At 49.3% G+C, this 16,779-nt stretch overlaps 1 protein-coding gene across 2 annotated transcripts in view; it reads left to right on the plus strand.

Annotated features, from left to right (window-relative positions):
* smg9 (SMG9 nonsense mediated mRNA decay factor) overlaps positions 1-16,779 on the plus strand; it is a 93,448-nt gene that overhangs the window by 74,285 nt on the left and 2,384 nt on the right. For both annotated transcript variants that reach the window (XM_063038970.1, XM_063038971.1), the window contains 3 exons: positions 8,504-8,610; positions 9,360-9,467; positions 10,315-10,440. In XM_063038970.1, coding sequence (XP_062895040.1) covers positions 8,504-8,610; positions 9,360-9,467; positions 10,315-10,440 — 341 coding nt within the window. The remainder of the gene's footprint in view (positions 1-8,503; positions 8,611-9,359; positions 9,468-10,314; positions 10,441-16,779) is intronic.

The following is a 16,779-nucleotide window of genomic DNA, read 5'->3' on the forward strand; positions in this document are numbered from 1 at the left end:
AGTGTCTGTGGTTTGATGTGAGTGGGGGTCAGTGTTTAAGTTTTAAGGTGAGTGGGGGGTCAGTGTTTGTGGTTTGAGGTGAGTGGGGTCAGTGTTTGACGTGAGTCGGGGTCAGTGCTTGGGGTTTGAGGTGAGTGGGTTCAGTGTTTGGGGTTTGAGGTGAGTGGGGTCAGTGTTTATGGTTTGAGTTGATTGGGGGGTCAGTTTTTGAGGTTTGAGGTGAGTGGGGGTCTGTCAGGTTTCAGGTGATGGGCGGTCAGATTTGAGGTGAGTGGGGGTTAGTGTTTGAGGTGAGTGGGGGTCAGTGAGGTGAGTGGGGTCAGTGTTTGGTTTGAGGTGAATGAGTTTCAGTGTTTGAGGTGAGTGGGGTCAGTGTTTGACGTGAGTGGGGTCAGTGTTTGACGTGAGTGGGGGTCAGTGATTGGGGTTTGAGGTGAGTGGGTTCAGTGTTTGGGGTTTGAAGTGAGTGTGGGTCAGTGTTTGAGGTAAGTAGGGGTTAGTGTTTGGGGTTTGAATTGAGTGTTGTCAGTGTTTGAGGTGAGTGGGGGTTAGTTTGGGGTTTGAGGTGATTGTGGGTCAGTGTTTGGGGTTTGAATGGAGTGGGGGTTAGTGTTTGGCGTTTGAAGTGAGTGTTGGTCAGTATTTGGGGATTGAAGTGAGTGGGAGTCAGTGTTTGGGGTTTGAGGTGAGTGGGGTCAGTGTTTGGTTTGAGGAGAGTGGGGTTCAGTGTTTGGCGTGAGTGGGGTTTAGTGATTGGGGTTTGAAGTGAGTGTGGGTCAGTGTTTGAGGTGAGTTGGGATTCAGTGTTTGAGGTAAGTGGGGGTCAGTGATTGGGGTTTGAGGTGAGTGGGGGTCCGTGTTTGATGTGAGTGGGGTCAGTATTTGGGGTTTGTGGTGAGTGAGGGTCAGTTTTTGTGGTTTGAGGGACTGGGGTTCAGTGTTTGAGGTGAGTGGGGTCAGTGTTTGTGGTTTGAGGTGAGTGGAGGTCAGATTTGAGGTGAGTGAGGGTTAGTGTTTGAGGTTTGAGGTGAGTGGGGGTCAGTGAGGTGAGTGGGGTCAGTGTTTTGGTTTGAGGTGAGTGGAGGTTAGTGCTTGGGGTTTGAAGTGAGTGTGGGTCAGTGTTTGGGGTTTTAGGTGAGTGGGGGTCAGTGTTTGGGGTTTGAGGTGAGTGGGGGTTACTGTTTGAGGTGAGTGGGGGTCAGTGGGGGTTTGAGGTGAGTGGGGGTTACTGTTTGAGGTGAGTGGGGGTCAGTGTTTGAGGTGAGTGAGGGTTAGTGTTTGGGGTTTGAAGTGAGTGTGGGTCAGTGTTTGAGGTGAGTGGGGGTCAGTGTTTGAGGTGAGGGGTCAGTGTTTGAGGTGAGTGGGGGTCAGTGTTTGGGGTTTGAGGTGAGTGGGGGTTACAGTTTGTGGTGAGTGGGGGTCAGTGGGGGTTTGAGGTGAGTGGGGGTTACTGTTTGAGGTGAGTGAGGGTTAGTGTTTGGGGTTTGAAGTGAGTGTGGGTCAGTGTTTGAGGTGAGTGGGAGTCAGTGTTTGGGGTTTGAAGTGAGTGTGGGTCAGTGTTTGAGATGAGTGGGGGTCAGTGTTTGAGGTGAGGGGTCAGTGTTTGAGGTGAGTGGGGTCAGTGTTTGGGGTTTGAAGTGAGTGTGGGTCAGTGTTTGGGGTTTTAGGTGAGTGGGGGTCAGTGTTTGGGGTTTGAGGTGAGTGGGGGTTACTGTTTGAGGTGAGTGGGGGTCAGTGGGGGTTTGAGGTGAGTGGGGGTTACTGTTTGAGGTGAGTGGGGGTCAGTGTTTGAGGTGAGTGAGGGTTAGTGTTTGGGGTTTGAAGTGAGTGTGGGTCAGTGTTTGAGGTGAGTGGGGGTCAGTGTTTGAGGTGAGGGGTCAGTGTTTGAGGTGAGTGGGGTCAGTGTTTGGGGTTTGAAGTGAGTGTGGGTCAGTGTTTGGGGTTTGAGGTGAGTGGGGGTCAGTGGGGGTTTGAGATGAGTCGGGGTTACTGTTTGAGGTGAGTGGGGGTCAGTGGGGGTTTGAGGTGAGTGGGGGTTACTGTTTGAGGTGAGTGAGGGTTAGTGTTTGGGGTTTGAAGTGAGTGTGGGTCAGTGTTTGAGGTGAGTGGGAGTCAGTGTTTGGGGTTTGAAGTGAGTGTGGGTCAGTGTTTGAGGTGAGTGGGGGTCAGTGTTTGAGGTGAGGGGTCAGTGTTTGAGGTGAGTGGGTCAGTGTTTGGGGTTTGAGGTGAGTGGGGGTCAGTGTTTGAGGTTTGAGGTGAGTGGGGGTTAGTGTTTGAGCTGGGTGGGGGTCAGTGTTTGGGGTTTGAAGTGAGTGTGGGTCAGTGTTTGAGGTGAGTGGTGGTCAGTGTTTGGGGTTTGAGGTGAGTGGGGGTTAGTGTTTGAAGTGAGTTGGTGTCAGTGATTGGGGTTTGAGGTGAGTGGGGGTCAGTGAGGTGAGTGGGGTCAGTATTTGGGGTTTGAGGTGAGTGAGGGTCAGTGTTTGGTTTGAGGTGACTGGGGTTCAGTGTTTGAGGTGATTGGGGTCAGTGTTTTTGGTTTGAGGTGAGTGGGGGTCAGTGTTGTTTGAGGTGAGTGGGGGTCAATGTTTGAGGTGAGTGGGGGTCAGATTTGAGGTGAGTGAGAGTTAGTGTTTGAGGTTTGAGGTGAGTGGGGTCAGTGAGGTGAGTGGGGTCAGTGTTTTGGTTTGAAGTGAGTGGGGTTCAGTGAGGTGAGTGGTGGTCAGTGTTTGGGGTTCGAGGTGAGTGGGGGTTAGTGTTTGGGGTTTTAGGTGAGTGTGGGTCAGTGTTATGGGTTTTAGGTGAGTGGGGGTCAGTGTTTGGGGTTTGAGGTGACTGGGGGTCAGTGTTTGGGGGTTTGAGGTGAGTGGGGGTTAGTGTTTTAGGTGAGTGGGGGTCAGTGTTTGGGGGATTGAGATGAGTGGGGGTTAGTGTTTGGGGTTTGAAGTGAGTGTGGGTCAGTGTTTGAGGTGAGTGGGGGTCAGTGTTTCGGGTTTGAAGTGAGTGTGGGTCAGTGAGGTGAGTGGGGGTCAGTGTTTGAGGTGAGGGGGTCAGTGTTTGAGATGAGTGGGGTCAGTGTTTGGGGTTTGAGGTGAGTGGGGGTTAGTGTTTGGGGTTTGAAGTGAGTGTGGGTCAGTGTTTGGGGTTTGATGTGAGTGGGGGTCAGTGTTTGGGGTTTGAGGTGAGTAGGTGTCAGTGTTTGGGGTTTGAGGTGAGTTGGGTTTAGTGTTTGGGGTTTGAAGTCAGTGTGGGTCAGTGTTTAGGGTTTGATGTGAGTGGGGGTTAGTGTTTGGGGTTTGAAGTGAGTGTGGGTGTGTTTTTGAGGTGAGTGGGGGTCAGTGTTTGGGGTTTGAAGTGAGTGTGGGTCAGTGTTTGAGGTGAGTGGGGGTCAGTGTTTGGGGTTTGAAGTGAGTGTGGGTCAGTGAGGTGAGTGGGGGTCAGTGTTTGAGGTGAGGGGTCAGTGTTTGGGGTTTGAGGTGAGTGGGGGTCAGTGTTTGGGGTTTGAAGTGAGTGTGGGTCAGTGTTTGGGGTTTGATGTGAGTGGGGTCAGTGTTTGGGGTTTGAGGTGAGTTGGGGTTAGTGTTTGGGGTTTGATGTGAGTGGGGGTTAGTGTTTGGGGTTTGAAGTGAGTGTGGGTGTGTTTTTGAGGTGAGTGGGGGTCAGTGTTTGGGGTTTGAAGTGAATGTGGGTCAGTGTTTGAGGTGAGTGGGGGTCAGTGTTTGGGGTTTGAGGTGAGTGGGGGTTAGTGTTTGGGGTTTGAAGTCAGTGTGGGTCAGTGGGGTTTGATGTGAGTGGGGGTTAGTGTTTGGGGTTTGAAGTGAGTGTGGGTGTGTTTTTGAGGTGAGTGGGGGTCAGTGTTTGGGGTTTGAAGTGAGTGTGGGTCAGTGTTTGAGGTGAGTGGGGGTCAGTGTTTGGGGTTTGAAGTGAGTGTGGGTCAGTGAGGTGAGTGGGGCTCAATGTTTGAGGTGAGGGGGTCAGTGTTTGAGATGAAGGGGTCAGTGTTTGGGGTTTGAGGTGAGTGGGGGTTAGTGTTTGGGGTTTGAAGTGAGTGTGGGTCAGTGTTTGGGGTTTGATGTGAGTGGGGGTCAGTGTTTGTTGTTTGAGGTGAGTGGGGGTCAATGTTTGAGGTGAGTGGGCGTCAGATTTGAGGTGAGTGAGGGTTAGTGTTTGAGGTTTGAGGTGAGTGGGGGTCAGTGAGGTGAGTGGGGTCAGTGTTTTGGTTTGAAGTGAGTGGGGTTCAGTGAGGTGAGTGGGGGTCAGTGTTTGGGGTTCGAGGTGAGTGGGGGTTAGTGTTTGGGGTTTGAAGTGAGTGTGTGTCAGTGTTATGGGTTTTAGGTGAGTGGGGGTCAGTGTTTGGGGTTTGAGGTGAGTGGGGTTCAGTGTTTTAGGTGAGTGGGGGTCAGTGTTTGGGGGATTGAGATGAGTGGGGGTTAGTGTTTGGGGTTTGAAGTGAGTGTGGGTCAGTGTTTGAGGTGAGTGGGGGTCAGTGTTTGGAGTTTGAAGTGAGTGTGGGTCAGTGTTTGGGGTTTGATGTGAGTGGGGGTCAGTGTTTGGGGTTTGAGGTGAGTAGGTGTCAGTGTTTGGGGTTTGAGGTGAATGGGGGTTAGTGTTTGGGGTTTGAAGTGAGTGTGGGTCAGTGTTTGGGGTTTGATGTGAGTGGGGGTTAGTGTTTGGGGTTTGAAGTGAGTGTGGGTGTGTTTTTGAGGTGAGTGGGGGTCAGTGTTTGGGGTTTGAAGTGAGTGTGGGTCAGTGTTTGAGGTGAGTGGGGGTCAGTGTTTGGGGTTTGAAGTGAGTGTGGGTCAGTGAGGTGAGTGGGGGTCAGTGTTTGAGGTTAAGGGGTCAGTGTTTGAGATGAGTGGGGTCAGTGTTTGGGGTTTGAGGTGAGTGGGGGTTAGTGTTTGGGGTTTGAAGTGAGTGTGGGTCAGTGTTTGGGGTTTGATGTGAGTGGGGGTCAGTGTTTGGGGTTTGAGGTGAGTAGGTGTCAGTGTTTGGGGTTTGAGGTGAGTGGGGGTTAGTGTTTGGGGTTTGAAGTGAGTGTGGATCAGTGTTTGGGGTTTGATGTGAGTGGGGGTCAGTGTTTGGGGTTTGAGGTGAGTCGGTGTCAGTGTTTGGGGTTTGAGGTGAGTTGGGGTTACTGTTTGGGGTTTGATGTGAGTGGGGGTTAGTGTTTGGGGTTTGAAGTGAGTGTGGGTGTGTTTTTGAGGTGAGTGGGGGTCAGTGTTTGGGGTTTGAAGTGAGTGTGGGTCAGTGTTTGAGGTGAGTGGGGGTCAGTGTTTGGGGTTTGAAGTCAGTGTGGGTCAGTGTTTGGGGTTTGAGGTGAGTGGGGGTTAGTGTTTGGGGTTTGAAGTGAGTGTGGGTCAGTGTTTGGGGTTTGATGTGAGTGGGGGTCAGTGTTTGGGGTTTGAGGTGAGTAGGTGTCAGTGTTTGGGGTTTGAGGTGAGTTGGGGTTAGTGTTTGGGGTTTGAAGTCAGTGTGGGTCAGTGTTTGGGGTTTGATGTGAGTGGGGGTTAGTGTTTGGGGTTTGAAGTGAGTGTGGGTGTGTTTTTGAGGTGAGTGGGGGTCAGTGTTTGGGGTTTGAAGTGAGTGTGGGTCAGTGTTTGAGGTGAGTGGGGGTCAGTGGTTGGGGTTTGAGGTGAGTGGGGGTTAGTGTTTGGGGTTTGAAGTCAGTGTGGGTCAGTGTTTGGGGTTTGATGTGAGTGGGGGTCAGTGTTTGGGGTTTGAGGTGAGTAGGTGTCAGTGTTTGGGGTTTGAGGTGAGTGGGGGTTAGTGTTTGGGGTTTGAAGTGAGTGTGGGTCAGTGTTTGGGGTTTGATGTGAGTGGGGGTTAGTGTTTGGGGTTTGAGGTGAGTAGGTGTCAGTGTTTGGGGTTTGAGGTGAGTTGGGGTTAGTGTTTGGGGTTTGAAGTGAGTGTGGGTGTGTTTTTGAGGTGAGTGGGGGTCAGTGTTTGGGGTTTGAAGTGAGTGTGGGTCAGTGTTTGAGGTGAGTGGGGGTCAGTGGTTGGGGTTTGAGGTGAGTGGGGGTTAGTGTTTGGGGTTTGAAGTCAGTGTGGGTCAGTGTTTGGGGTTTGATGTGAGTGGGGGTCAGTGTTTGGGGTTTGAGGTGAGTAGGTGTCAGTGTTTGGGGTTTGAGGTGAGTGGGGGTTAGTGTTTGGGGTTTGAAGTCAGTGTGGGTCAGTGTTTGGGGTTTGTGAGTGGGGGTCAGTGTTTGGGGTTTGAGGTGAGGGGGTTAGTGTTTGAGGTGAGTAGGGTCAGTGGTTTGACGTGAGTGGGGTTCAGTGTTTGACGTGAGTGGGGTTCAGTGATTGGGGTTTGAGGTGAGTGGGGGTTATTGTTTGGGGTTTGAAGTCAGTGTGGGTCAGTGTTTGGGGTTTGATGTGAGTGGGGGTTAGTGTTTGGGGTTTGAAGTCTGTGGGTCAGTGTTTGGGGTTTGATGTGAGTGGGGGTTAGTGTTTGCGGTTTGAAGTGAGTGTGGGTGTGTTTTTGAGGTGAGTGGGGGTCAGTGTCTGACGTGAGTGGGGTCAGTGTTTGACGTGAGTGGGGTTCAGTGATTGGGGTTTGAGGTGAGTGGGTTCAGTGTTTGGGGTTTGAGGTGAGTTGGTTCATTCTTGGGGTTATGGATTTGCTTGGGGTGAAGGGAATCTTTTTGGAGTCATGTGTTGTGCTTGGGTAGGGTTGAAGTTTGGTGTGGGTGCCAGTATTGTGGATCAGGTTTGAGGATTTATAAGACCAGAAAGCTGCAGGTAAGCAATTTAGGCCACTCGCCCGTTCAGCATGCTGTTCTCCCAAACTCATTGTCCAGCCACCATCTTCCTTTTGAGGAACAGTGCTCTGCATGCGGGCCAAAGTGCAGCCAGCAGCCTCTGAGATCAGCTCCGACCACACAGGATCTCCGAAGGTCAGGAGGACTTGGCAGCGAGCCCCCTGTCCTGATAGGTCCCACTCCAGAAAAAGCTACTTCAGACTCGGATTAACAGTGCTTGGCCGCAGCTCCTCAAAGCAAACAAGCTCCTGGAATTTTGGAAAGATCCTTTCCACTGTCAGGTGGTGCCAAAGAAAATCAGGATCAGGCTGTGCTCATTTGAGACAAATTCTGAGATTCTACGGGTTGGGGTGTTGGACAGGCCAGGTATCTTGTTTCATGTTATAACCCAAGAGAGAATGCAGACCCCCCCCACCCCACTGCCTCTCCCACGGTGTTCCTCCCTCAATCCCCTCCCACAGCTTTCCCACGTTACCCCCCCAACAGCGTTCCCTCCTCATTCTCACAGCATACACTCATCACCACCCCTCCCACGGCAGACACTTAACACCACTACTCCCATGGTGCCCCCTCCTCGCCGCCCCTCCCACGGCGCCCCCTTCCCGCCGCCCCTCCCACGGCGCCCCCTTCCCGCCGCCCCTCCCACGGCGCCTTCTGCCCGCCGCCCCTCCCATGGCGCCCCCTGCCCGCCGCCCCTCCCACAGCGCCCCCTCCTCGCCGCCCCTCCCACGGCACTCCCTCCTCGCCGCCTCTCCCACGGCGTGCACTATGTTACGTATCCCATAACTGGGTTGCCAAACCAGCAGAAATGGACCACTTAGTTGGAGTCCGGATTACTGGAACTAAGAAAGTTTTATTAAAAGAAATAAGCAACACAGTACTCTCATCAAAAGGATATAAATGCAACAGTTTAGCAATGATAAAACACACATGTACACAGAACTAGGATAATAGGATCAATCAAGCTCTATCGCAGTCTAGGGGTAAATGATCAGTTTCAAGTGACGCGAAGTTCAGTTCGATTTGGTTCAGTTCAGTTCGCAGTAATCGCTGTTGTGCCGTTGGGGCGGGGAGAAGAGAGAGAGCGAAAGCGAATGAATATTCAAAACGGATTCCACACAGACCTTCGATATTCCTCGCAGTTAGCTTTCGGGCGAGCCCTTTGTAATGACCTCTGAGGTCACCGACTGTGACCCCTCTGTTCCAGATACGATCGTTCTTCTGCGGTGAACCCGGCACCCAGGCAAGGGGGACACACACACTGGGTTCCCGCCCGACCGTATCTTTCCACCCTGTGTGTCTATGGCTGGTCCCGCGACCAGACCTCCAAAACTCCCAGCAACTTGTGGGGGCACACCGCTTCCAGGGTCTCGTTACCTCGGGGTGTCGTGTGTGTCTTGCCTTAGCGAACCTGTCCCTTTTTATCCCCCTGCTGGGGTATCACCTGTCCATCAAACTTCAAACAGTTCAGGGTTCAAAGCCACCGGTCTCTGACAATACTCGGAACCGTGTCTCCTTACGGTAATCTCTCTCGTCTCTCTCTTATTAGCACCTTGCATGTTCCCCCATTGTCCTCTTATCGGCATCAATCTTCTGATAACTGGTTCTTTTGTCACAACTATCACCACCCTTCTTTCTGGAACAGAGTTTGTACTTGGTCTTGGTAAGTGTAATGTGGGAGACAGGGAGAGGTCCTGGACTGAACCGATGGTAACGGATGGATTTTCATTTTGTTCTTGGCCCTGCAGATTCCTGCAGACAGCGGAGATGCTGAAACCCTCCACGCCTTCCCCCAGCCATGAGCTCAGCGGGGGCTCTGGCACTGATGAAGGCACAGAATACTACCCAAACATCGGTAAGGTATTCAACCTGTTTCTGATCCAGGGTGTGTATGATGGGACGCCTTGGAAGTCAGTTCACCTGTGTCCAACTACAGGAAAATGTGATGTGACAGTGTGGAGGGAGCTTCACTCTGTGTCTGACCCCGGGAGTGTGTGATGGGACAATGTGGAGAGAGTTTCACTCTGTGTCTGACCCTGGGAGTGTGTGATAGGACAGTGTGGAGGGAGTTTCACTCTGTGTCTGACCCTGGGAGTGTGTGATGGGACAGTGTGGAGGAAGATTCACTCTGTGTCTGACCCTGGGTCTGTGTGATGGGCCGGTAGGAAGGGAGTGGCACTCTGTGACATTGCTTTAAAATTACGGGCTGGTTAAGGTTAACACCCTCCATTTCCTTGCACCTGCTCAACTCTGTAAGTACTTTTGACCCTTCCCACACCTGTGAGCGCCTACACTCCATCTATCTCCATCCTAACTCCCACTGTTCCTCCCACCCTCAGTTCCTTTCGGTCATGTCTTCAGCTGCCCAGACCCTCTGATCCTGTGTCCTGCCCCCCTCTGACCCTGTGTCCTCTTCCCCTCTGACCTTCTGTCCTGCCCTTCTCCAACAGAGCCAAGGGTCACCTGCCCCTGTTTCTCCCCCACGGGCCCAGGCAGGGTAAGGTGGGATGGTTTTTATTCATTAATACCCCAGCAAGTATACTGGAACGTTCCCTGCAAGTCGGATTCCTCAGTTGGGTTTAACTTTCCGCTCCTCCTCCGCAGTGTTCCTCCAGAATAAGGCCCATCGTGAAGACTTCTGCCCTCGAAACCTGAAGAAAATGCACACGGTCATCAACAAGCTGATGTTGCACTCCCACCTCAAGTACAAAGGTAATCAGGCATGACCACTAGCCAATCAGGTCCCCCAACATGGATAATGGGAGACAAGGTCAGATTATTGAAGCCCCTCCTCATCTGATTGCCCTTCTGGGCAGCACTTGGTACATATTGAAAGCTGCCTGTCTCTTGGTGCATTTTTGTACTAGGCAGAGTTAATGGCTTCAGACCTGTCTCTGCTGATATTCTCAGCAACAGTTGACACAACCAAGCCTACGGGCAGGACCTTCCACCCTTCAAAGTCTGTTTGGGCTTAGAAAACTTCCATTATGTGTAGAAAGTATGTAATTGTAACGTGACATGTTTACATAGAAAGTTTATATTTGGAAAATGTGTAACTGTAACATGACATGTTTACATAGAAAGTTTGTATGTGGAAAATGTATAATTGTAACATGATGCTTTTTCTACATACAAACTTTCTATGCAACCATCATGTTACAATTACACATTTTCCATATATAAACTCTCTATGTAATTGTAACATGACTCCTTTACATAGAAATTTTATCTATGGAAAGTGTGTAATTGTCACGTGACATGTTTACATACAAATTTCGTATGTAGAAAGCATGTAATTGTAACGTGTTTACATAGAGAGTTTATATGCGGAAAGAGCGTGAATGTAATGCGATTATGTGGAAAAAGTGTGATGTGCACATTTAGATAGTGTATAATTATACAGAGAAAGTATGTATTTTTATGCATTTACAGAGACAATTTACAAAGTGTTGAACCAAAATCAGAGAAAGATCAGTGCAGGTTGGTGTTGCAGGAGATGGAATGTCATTATTGCAACAGGACTGGTGCTGATGATGTTCCCTTCTTCCCATGCACCTAGGTGCCATATCCATGTTGGACTGCAACGTCTTTCCAGGTTTGAGCAGTGACTTCCTGGAAACTGAGGTCAACCTGTTCCTGCTGCCGGTAATGGAAAGCGAAGCTGATGAAAACCTCTCAAGGGCAGGTAGGGTTAACGATTGAGAGTCCGTGTAACATCCTCTACCGCACACTCACTGGATCAGACACAGATTACACTCCCTTCAGCCACGATGTTTCGAAAGCAATCTAAACCTCCCTCCTACATTGCCCTCCATTTTTCTGTAATTAATATATCTGTGTAAGAGATCCTTAAATGTCCCTGATGTATCTACCTCGACCACCGCTGCTGGCAGGGCTTTCCACACACCCACCACTCTGTGTTCAAAACAAACCTACCTCTGACATCCCCTCTATACGTTCTCCAAGCACCTTAAAACTACGCCCCTTGGTAAAAAGGCACTGGTTGTCTGCTTGATCTATGCTGCTAGTCGCCTTGTACACCTCTTGTTACCTACCCCGTAACTGGGTTGCTGAAATGGACCACTCAGTTGGAGTCTGGGTTACTGGAACTAAGAAAGTTTTATTAAAGAAATAAGCAACACATTACTCTAATCAAAAGGATATAAATGCAACAGGTTAGCAATGATGAAACACACATGTACACAGAACTAGGATAATAGGATCAATCAAGCTCTATCGCAGTCTGGGGTAAATGATCAGTTTCAAGTGACGCGAAGTTCAGTTCAGTTTAGTTCAGTTCAGTTCGCAGTAATCGCTGTTGTGCCGTTGGGGCGGGGAGAAGAGAGAGAGCGAAAGCGAATGAATATTCAAAACGGATTCCACACAGACCTTCGATATTCCTCACAGTTAGCTTTCAGGCGAGCTCTTTGTAATGTCCTCTGAGGTCACCGACTGTGACCCCTCTGTTCCAGATACGATCGTTCTTCTGCGGTGAACCCGGCACCCAGGCAGGGGCGGATACACACACCAGGTCCCGCCCTACCGTATCTTTGCACCCTGTGCGTCTATGGCTGGTCCCGCGACCAGACCTCCAAAACTCCCAGCAACTTGTGGGGGCACACCGCTTCCAGGGTCTCGTTACCTCGTGGTGTCGTGTGTGTTCTGCCTTAGCAAACCTGTCGCTTTTTATCCCCCTGCTGGGGTATCACCTGTCCATCAAGCTTCAAACAGTTCAGGGTTCAAAGCCACCGTTCTCTGACGATACTCGGAACCGTGTCTCCTTTCAGTGATGTCTCTCATCTCTCTCTTATTAGCACCTTGCATGTTCCCCCATTGTCTCTTATCGGCATCAATCTTCTGATAACTGGTTCTTTTATCACATCCCTACCCTTCAAAGGATTTTTACCGGGGTAAAAATAATAGCTTTATTCTTAAATACACACAAATATACATGGTCATCAGCTATTTGGCTAATACAGAGACTTTTAAGTTGTCAACACCTGACAGACAGTCAACAATCACATTTTCTGTTCCTTTTATATGTGTTATTAATAATCCTCTAAAACCAGGCTCCAACTTAGCAAACTTCATAGTGGCTGAAAACACTAATGGGTTGTGGTCGGTGTAACTTCTCAGTGGTTTTCGCCCCGGACACAGATAACAAGGGTCGTCCCATACCAACTTAGCATTCTTTGGCAAGGGCTTAGTAAGACGGTGGGTAATATCCGCAAAGTTGTTTTTTTTTTCTCTGCAAAACTTCCGATAGTACCCCACCATCTCCAAGAACCTTCTCAGAGCTCTCTTGTCTGTCGGGGTGGGGACTTCAGAGATAGCCCGCACCTTAGCTTGCATCGGAGCCAGCTGCCCCTGTCCTACCACAAATCCCAGATAAGCGACCTTCACGCAGCCGAACTCACTTTTTGCGAGGTTTACTGTCAGGCTGGCTTCAGACAGCTATTTAAACAGTGCCACAATGTGCTTTTCCCACATGTCACTCCAGACCACTACATCACCAATATACGCTTCTGCGTTCTTTAGCCCGTTTGTCACTGAATTAATCATTCTATAGGGGTGTTGCTCACTAGGCTGACCTGATGTGGCAACAGCTCCATATCCCAGCTCTTTGTATCGCCTCGAGACATCTGGACCTACGTGGGCGTGTCGTTTAATTAGCTCTCTTAGCGGTTCGCTTTGTTTGGGGATTAAGGGAGAGAACTCAACAGCAAAGTCGGTCAACACAATAGAGTTCTCCCATCTGGTCAGCACCACACTTATCTTTTCAAAATGGGTTCTCCCCTTATCAGGTGGCACCCTAGCCTCATTAATTTTCATGATATCACCAGCTAGATCTGTTTTCTGATCGTGGTGAGCTTTTAACATGTTAATAGCCTCTAACTGTGTTAACTCACGTCTACAATAGTCAGTAACATCCCTCCTCCTGTGCAGCCAGTAAAACTCTTTCATGATTCCGCCGACTGTTTTCCTCCCCCCAAAATGTCCACCGAGGGATATCTTGTGGGCCAGGTTAAGAATCTCATCCACATAAATTTTTGGCACCATCCCCCTTCCTTAGCACTCCCTCCTCCACACAATAGCCCACTGGCTCCCTTTTTAATTCTGCTTCAGAGAGAGCTGTCTCCATCGAAACCATCAGCTCCTCGTCTCGCTCCTGTGTCTGTACAAAGTCCTTCCTTGCTAATGCTAAGTCTGCCTCAGCTCCCTCACTTCCTCCTGTTCCACTATGCTCCTTCTTCTCACTTTCTACCTCCCCCAGTACAAGGCTGGTAGAAACATCTCAGCTAACTCTATATCAGCCTCTGCAGCCTTTCTGGACACACGCCGAGTCACTGCGCAAACGGGATGAACCTGTGAGTCCATGGGCGGGGCCTCAATGCTGGCAGGCGGGCCTGTCAATTTTACTGCTGAGAACACATTTCCGCCGGCGAGGTCATTACCGAGTAAGACTTCCACGCCTTTCATCGGTAGTTCGGGCCTCACCCCGATCGTGACCGGTCCAGAGACCAAGTCACTTTTTAGGTGTATCTAGTGCAAGGGTACTGCCTCAGTCCCTTTCCCAATGCCTTTTATGACCCTGACTTTCCCAGTCTCGGTCTCTGAACTAAACTTTAACACACACTTTAATATCAATGACTGACACGCTCCAGTGTCTCTCCAGATCCGTACTGGAACTGGGTTTAACCCCTCCTTCACCGACACCAATCCGGCCGAGATAAACCTCTCGCGCCCTTCCTGAACTTCGTTAGCCCTCTCCTCTCCTAGCGGTTCGTTTACCAGCTCGATACAGCCAGTCGAAATCGCCGTTTTTCCTTTCCCCGTTTCTTTCTTTGGGGCAAAGCACCTGGACGCAAAGTATCCGACTTCCCCACAATTGTAACATACGACCCCAGGAGACTTCCTACCAGACTGCTCCCGGTCTACCTTATCCTTCTCACTAGTCCCCGGCTTACTTTCTGACTTTTCTGGCGGACTCTCCCCCCCGTCCTGACTACCCTTCTGGTAGCCTTTACTCGGGGCAAACTTCGTTTTATGTGTCAACGCATACTCATCCGCTAACTTAGCAGTTGCGGCTAAAGTGTCTGCCTCTTTCTCATCTAGATAGGGTCTCATACCTTCAGGGACACAACCTTTAAACTGCTCAATCAGGATCAGCTGTAGCAGTCTGTCATAATCCCCATTTACCCCCTTCGAGGTGCACCAACGCTCACAATATGTCTGCATCTCACGGGCAAACTCTAAATACGTGCGGCCCCACTGCTTCCTCGCATTCCGGAACCTCTGCCGGTATGCCTTCAGGACCAACTCATAAATCCTGAGGATGGCCTCTTTCACCACCTCATACCTCTGGGCATCTTCCGCGGACAAAGCGGAGTAAGCTTCTTGGGCTTTCCCTTTAAGTACATTCTGAAGCAAAACAGCCCACTTATCCCTTGGCCAGTCCTGACTTGCAGCAACTTTTTCGAAATGGAGAAAGTACCGATCCACATCGGTATCGTCAAATGGGGGAACCAGCCTAACCTCCTGGGTCACCCTGAACCCTCCACCTTGGTTCGGCATGGCCCCCTGCTCTGCCCTTATCTTTAACCTCTCCAGCTCGAATTCCCTTTCCCTCTGCCTCTCTTCTCGTTGTCGTTCTGTTTCTCTGCATGTTCTAGCTGCCGTACCCAAATTTAGGAAATTTCCTAAAGCCTAGCCAAATTTAGGAAATCTCGCTGTGCGATGTGTCCCCTGTTACAAATCAGTACCCCGAAATAACAAACAGTACACAATATGCGATTAAATGATTGAGCTTTATAATTCTTACTTTGACTAAATGGTTAGCAAAGAAAACAAAAAAAAAGTAAAAGGCCCATTCTCATGAAACAGTGATGGAGCTCACTGATAAGCCGGTCGTTCAACATCGACCTCCTCCGATCGTCGGTGACCTTCAGACCCTCGCTCCAAGCCCACTCCGTCCGGCAGTCTACCAACTCTCTCCATTCGTGTCTTCGCTCCCCGGCAAAAGACCACGAAGATCTGTCACAAGAAAGAACAACAGTTCCCTTATTGGATAGCCCCCAGCCCCCTGTTATCTCTAGTCATAACCCAAACATTGCTGCTACAGAGAAACCATTACATTAGCAGTGAAACCTTACAGTATGTTACACCTCTATCAAGTCAACTCTTGTCAGTTTTCTCAGCCCTAGTTCACTCAGCCTGTCCTCATGGCATGCTCTCCAATCCAGGGAGCATTACAGAGCCAAACATAAAAAATTACTATCAAAAATAAATTATGCAAAAGGGAAATAATGATGCAACTATTTATGCGTTTGTGGATCATTCAGAAATCTGGTGGCAGAGAAGGAGAATCTGTTCCTAAAGTGTTCAGGCTCCTGTATGTCCCTGATGATGGTAGCGAGAAGAGGGCGTGTACTGGATGGTGCCGCCTTGAGGCACTGCCTTTTGAAGATGCTGGGGAGGCTAGCACCCGTAATGGAGCTAGCCCTCTGGCTTTTTCTGATTCTGCGCAGTGATGCAACCAGTTAGACTCTTTGGTGACAAACCAAATTGCATCAAACTCCCCATGAAGTAGAGCTGACTTATTCGTGATTGAAGGAAAATCAGTAATTGGGTTATTCTTGTCACATGTACTGAGAGAGTTGGACCGTTCTGTTCACGTATCACCCCGACAGATGATTCCATACGAATGTACTTTCAGATAAACAGAATGCAAAGTATAGTAAGGACAAGAGATTGGAAATCCAGAGCAACACGCACAAAACGCTGGAAGAACTCAGCAGGGCAGGCAGCACCCATGAGAGGAATAAACAGTCAAAGTTTCAGGTTGAGATGTACCTTCCACCCGATGGGAAGGGGAGAAAGAGAATGTCCGGGGTGGGTAGGATTTTTGATGACGGCTGCTTTTCCAAGAGGGTGAGATGTGTGGACAGAGTTCAGAGGTGGCTGCTTTCTGCGTTGCGCTGAGCTATTTCCACAACTCTCTAGTTTCTTGCGGTCTCACGCAGACCAGTTGCACACACAGGAACAGCTTCTTGCCCTCTGCTATCAGATACCTGAATGGTCCAGGAACACTACCTCACTATTGGGCTCTTTTTTTGCATTATTTATTTGATTTTACATTTTTCTGCTTGTAAGTTAGAGTATTTTTATATATTGCACTGTACTGCAGCCACAAAACAACAAATTAGTATCGATTTATATTGTCACATTCTGAGATACAGTGAAAAGCTTGTCTTGCACACTCTTCATACAGATCACATCATTACACTGTGTATTGACAGAACCAGGGAAAACAATAACAGAACTACTGAGGATTGCGAGGACTTCTGAGAGGATCATTGAGGTCTTTCTTCTAGCCATCAGAGATATTTATCATGAGCACTGCGCACGCAGGGCCCTTAGCATTATCAATGATCCGTCTCTATCATCCCACGATCTCCTTGACCCCCTACCATCAGGCCGGAGGTGCCGTAGTATTAGGACAAGAAACAGCTTCTTCTCCCAGGCCATAGGAGTTCTGAACTTCCTGCCACCACCCAGGTCTCATATACGAAGTGCCAATAGCTTTAAACTGCTTATTTTTTAACTTGTGTGTAAATATACTATATAATTTGTTAATTTATTTGTGGTAATAAGACTTTATGTATTATATGCACTGCATTCTGCTGTTCAACATCCAAAGGAACGTTGTCTCCTTCAGCGTGGTGAATGACAATAAAGTGTAACGGATACAGAGGAAGTGTAGTGTGATTAAACAACAAGATACAGAGAATGTGTAGTGTCATTAAAGAATAAAGTGTAGCAGATACAGAGGAAATGTGGTATGATTAAACAGAGTATAGCAGATAGAGGAAGTTTAGTGTTATTTAAACAAGGTGTAACAGATACAGAAAAAGTGTAGTGTCATTAAACAGAAAAGTGTAACGGATACAGAGAAATTGTATTCTGCTTAAACAAAGTGTAGCAGATACAGAGAAAGCTGGTGTGATCAAACAAGGTTGTACAA

The sequence above is a fragment of the Mobula hypostoma genome (assembly GCF_963921235.1).
Source record: "Mobula hypostoma chromosome 8 unlocalized genomic scaffold, sMobHyp1.1 SUPER_8_unloc_2, whole genome shotgun sequence".
NCBI lineage: Eukaryota > Metazoa > Chordata > Chondrichthyes > Myliobatiformes > Myliobatidae > Mobula > Mobula hypostoma.